This window comes from Antechinus flavipes, chromosome 2 (genome assembly GCF_016432865.1).
Source record: "Antechinus flavipes isolate AdamAnt ecotype Samford, QLD, Australia chromosome 2, AdamAnt_v2, whole genome shotgun sequence".
NCBI lineage: Eukaryota > Metazoa > Chordata > Mammalia > Dasyuromorphia > Dasyuridae > Antechinus > Antechinus flavipes.
The window spans coordinates 37,544,692-37,549,724 of record NC_067399.1 but is presented as its reverse complement, the minus strand read 5'-3'; the positions used below and the strand labels follow the sequence as shown (position 1 = coordinate 37,549,724).

At 35.1% G+C, this 5,033-nt stretch overlaps 1 gene segment (V, D, J or C); it reads left to right on the top strand.

The window, feature by feature from the left end:
* Window positions 1-3,515: 3,515 nt before the first annotated feature.
* Window positions 3,516-4,589, top strand: LOC127547570 (immunoglobulin kappa variable 3-11-like). The segment is given in 2 exon segments: window positions 3,516-3,610; window positions 3,862-4,589. Coding segments are annotated over 2 exon segments (483 nt in total).
* The last annotated feature ends 444 nt before the right edge of the window (window positions 4,590-5,033 follow it).

Genomic DNA, 5,033 nt, shown 5'->3' with positions numbered 1-5,033 from the left:
CTTCATTGTTGTGTGCTTGTGAAACCTGGACAGTCTACTAGCACCAAGCCAGGAAACTTAATTGAATTGTTTTAAAAAGATTCTGAAGATTACATAACAGTATAAAATATCAGATACTGAAGTCTTTTCTCAAACTAAACTGGTAAGGATTCAATCTCTACTGAAGAGAATTCAACTCCATTGGGTCGGTCGCGGTTCAAATGCCAAATGTACATTTGCCAAAAGGAGTATTTTATGGAGAACTTACACAGGGCAAGTGCTCATGTGGTGGTTATAAAGTAATACAAGGACACTTTTAAGATCTCTCTCTTAAGAACTTTAGAATTGATTGAATAACATGCAGGCACTAACATAGGATTGCCCAGCATGGTGTCCCCTTATCAGAGAAGATGCTGTGCTCTATGAGCAAAGCAGAATTGTATTGGCTTAGGAAAAATGTGAGATCACAACTGGACATCCTGTTACTTACCTCTATGTCATTGTGGTCCTCTGAAAATGGAGAAAAATTTTCCATTAGAATATAAGATCGTTTGGAGACTAGAAAAAGATATATAGAACCTACAAGACTTTGTTTTTAGAAATAACAAGTACAGAGGGATACACTAAGAAGGATTTGGAGAGATCAAAAAGTCCCAAGGTGAGCAGAAATCATCAGGGTTATCTGAACTAGGCTAAGAGTTCCCTAACACTGTGTCCTAAGATACCACGGAGAAACCTGAAGATACAGTGCTTAGAATTTCAAAGATCCAGAGGGAAATACCCCAAGGAACTAGAGATCAGTATAGAAAGCTTACTATTATTCTCATTGGGGCCTTTCATGGCAAAGGGGAAAATTAATCTCTATCTAACAACTGAAAAAGGTCAATCAGGCCAGAAACTTATGGGTGACCTGATATTATGTTATACAGGATCATCAATCTCACCTAAAATGTGTAAATGTGTGTGTGTGTGTGTGTGTATGTACACATATGTATGCATGTATAAAGCCACACTTAATTGTATCCTTCCTAAGGGAAAGAAAGTAAGAGAAAAAAGAGTAAAGTAAAAAGCATATATATTTCAAAGATCCAGAAGGACATACCCCAAGAAAGCAGAGATCAGTATAGGAAGTTCACTACTATTCCCATTGGGGCCTTTAGTAGCAAAGGGGAAAATCTATATTTAACAACTGAAAAAGGTCAATCAGACCAGAAATTTACTGGCGATCTGATATTATATCGTTCAGGGCCATCAATCTCACCCCAAAGCACAGCAGGAAACAGAGCCTGTTCCCAATACAAATCTCAAATTGGGAATTAAAACTAGGGATCTAAGTAAACCAAATATAATTACTAGATTAAAAAAAATTACTATAGATTGGAAACAATCAGCAGGATGATTTCAGAAAGACTGGCGAGACTCACATGAACTGATACTAAATGAAGTGAGTAGAATCAAAAGAACATTGTACACAGTTACACACATACTTTTTTCCACTAGTTCCAGACTCCTTCCATATAACTATTATTATTATGATGATGATGATGATGATGTAGGCTTCAGTAGATAGTTTGGATTAAATGGCTCTCTAAACCTATACTCCTTTAATCTTCATGGAAATATAGATCCTAAGATTTAGCTAAACTTCTGAGTACTTCCCTTGTTCACTAATCCAGGTGGAATAGCAGAAGAATATTGAATGTGTATCACAACATAGTATTTTAACAATTTTTTTGGTTGTCATTTGCTTGCTTTTTGTTTTTTGTTTTCATTTTTTCCTTTTTGATATGATTTTTCTTATGTAGCATGTGGAAATGTACAAATATAAATATATAAATAAGTGTGGAAATATAGGTAGAAGAATTGCACATGTTTAACATATGTTAGATTACTTGCTGTTTGGGGGAATGGGAATAGGGTAGGGAAAAATTTGGAACACAAGGTTTTGCAAGAGTGAATGTTGAAAACTGCATATATTTAGAAAATAAAATGCCATTATTTTAAGAAGAAACAAAATATAAGATCCTTGATATTAGGGACTCAGATGGTCTTTATTTTTATCCCCCACATTTAGCATAGTTGGAAGAGTTGGAGAGTTGGAAAACTGAGAAAACCTCAGAATTATTTGGTAGGTGTGTGATCAGAAATGTCAATTGACATTTTGAAAGTACTCAATATGTGCCAAGTACTATGCTAAATGTGGGGGATAAAAATAAAGACCATCTGAGTCCCTAATATCAAGGATCTTATATTAATAATATATTATACACATTCACACCTATTTACCAAGATTTAACCAGACTAGGAAGCTAGAATTATATACTATAATCTGGATATTTTTCATGAACTAACAAATGACAAATGCCCTTTCAATAAATATAGATCTCAAAATAACCTCTTTAGCCTATTCCCTGCCTAAGAAGAGCTAATATTATCCCTGACCCTACTATATTCTATAATCATCTAGACATAACATTTAGGGATAACCATGTAAGAACAACACTTAATTAGGAGCCATCACACTGTGTTTTCATGATCTGCAAGCTACACGAAATGAAAAGGTACAGAGACTCAATATGAAAACATTTGGGAATATGCATATATATATATAATCCTATACTCTATTAGCATTATAGGTATATAGAATTTTGGAGTTGGAGGCAAGAGAACCCAAGTTAAAATTTTGCTTTGGTAACCCATTAGCTTTTCATCCTCGGTTTCTTAATTTGTAAAATGATAATTACAGGTGAATTGTGAGGATCATATAAGCTATTATATGAATCACTTTTAAACTTGAAAAGATTGTATAAATATTAGCTATTATTATTGCCAGATGTTAATTTTAGTAGTCTAGAGGATGAACTTCTATCTTAATACTTTAATTTAACTACATAATTATTGCATTCACCTTCAGAACATTAAATAGAAAGAATTAACAGAGGGTTGTTGCCTTTTGCCTTAGGACTATTTCTATTTCTGTATTAGAAAAAGATGACAAAAATGAGTGTAATAAGTGGAAGATCACTCACATTTTAATAGTTCTTAATAGTTTATGAAGTACTCTTATCCCCAAATTATCTTATGAAAATTATACATTATTTTTTGTTTTCCATTTTACAGATTAGGAAAATGGGTTCAGTAAGATTAAGTGAATTTATCTAAGATTGCATTTCTAGTCAGTGGTTTTGAAATGGGTAAGTCAGATAAAAGAAGTTGTGGTGAGATGTTATAATATATGTCATAGAGTCTCTGTGTGAAGGGAGAGTTTTTGAATAAAAGAATGGAAGAAACTGGTGAGAGGAAGGCAAAGAAACCTTGATCATGTAGTGATTGTGTCAATTGACCACCTGAGGGAGCCTAATTCTTTGAAGGCTTCATGTATAACTGATTTCTGACAGGGTTACCCTGGTAAGAACTGCTCTGTATGTTCAGAGATGTGGAAATGGTAGGACTTCCTCCATTATCCACATGTTTTGCATTCATTCTTTCCCCTAGTCTCCTCCCTATTGCTCAAAATCTTTATCAATAGGCCTGTCTTTCTGTTTGAAAAGGCATCAGCACTGGACAGAGCCCATTGTGGAGATGGAGTTCCCAACTCAGCTTTTTTATTTTTTGCTGCTGTGGCTCCCAGGTGAGGAAAGAGAATGTGGAAAGTAGTTCATGGAAAAGGAAGGAGACTGAGAGAGACCCTTGCAATCAGAGCTATGATGCTTTTTCTTTCTCAATGAGAAATTAATTTGGGAGATAATATAAGAAGTAGAGGAAAGGGGCTTTGGTGAGAAGAATTACATTTCTGTGATCAGAGATTGAAGGGAGTGTTTGGGGGGAAAAGCACAAACAATTTTGGTTATATAATGTCAAATGGCTCATGATTAATTTCAGGTTCACAAGGCAATGTTGTTGTGACCCAGACCCCGGCCTTCTTGTCTGTGGCTCTGAAAGAGAGTGTCACCATCAACTGCAAGACCAGTCAGACTGCACTACACAGCAATGGACATACTTACTTTCATTGGTATCAGCAAAAATCAGGACAAGCTCCTAAATTATTGATTTACGAAGTTTCCAATCTAAGTCCTGGTATTTCCTCTAGATTCAGTAGTAGTGGTTCTGGGACAGATTTTACCCTCACAATAAGCAGTGTGGAGCCTGAGGATTCAGCCACCTATTATTGTCAATATGGAAATCACTGGTTTATACACAGTGCCCCAGGCCTGAACAAAAATCTCCATATATCATTCAGCCCTGAGTTCAGAAGACTAGTTGTTTTTTACCAGAGGCTTAGACTCACAGCAGGTGGTGTTCTAAGTTGCAGATAGAACTTAGCTCAGCCCTCCTTTTAGAATCCCTTCCTATTATATATCCCATTGCTCAAGAAGCAGCATGAAAAATTAAAATAATCTTTGACCAAAAAGGACTTCTGTTCTACTAGCTGAAATAATATTTTATGCCTAAACTTTGTCACCTAGAGAAATTTTCCCAGTTCAATATTCCCATAACCTTTATTTTAAATGTTTTGAATTAGACACATGCCTGAGATGACTTTTCTGATTTGTACATTTCTAAGTAGTGATGCTTAGATTTAAAATAATGTTAATTGAATAAAAACTGTACCTGACAAACTTGTACCTAAACTTGTTAATTTTTTTCTTTAATGTAACTACATTTTAGCTCACAGCTCTCTACTTTTCCCCATGAGAATGGTATGAAACTTAACTCAAAGCTTTTCTGAGTTTTAGTTAAATTCTATAATGTGGTATAATATTTAATGTATTGCTCTAGGGACTGTGGCAGAAAGGAAAAAAAACAAAGTTCATCTGGTATATCCTGTCTATGTAATGATTAATCTCATGAACAAAATATCCCTTTTTAGCTGTAACTAGATTCAGCAGATCTACTATGTCAACGTAACCCTTGTGCTACTTGGCAGCTTTACCTGAATTTCTGTGCTCAAAATGTCCCAATTTCTTCACAAGCATGATTCCTTCCTTGTTCTGACATTCCAGGGGGATAAAAAGTCCATTGCTTTCCCTGATGTCTCTGAGCCATTTGGAAGG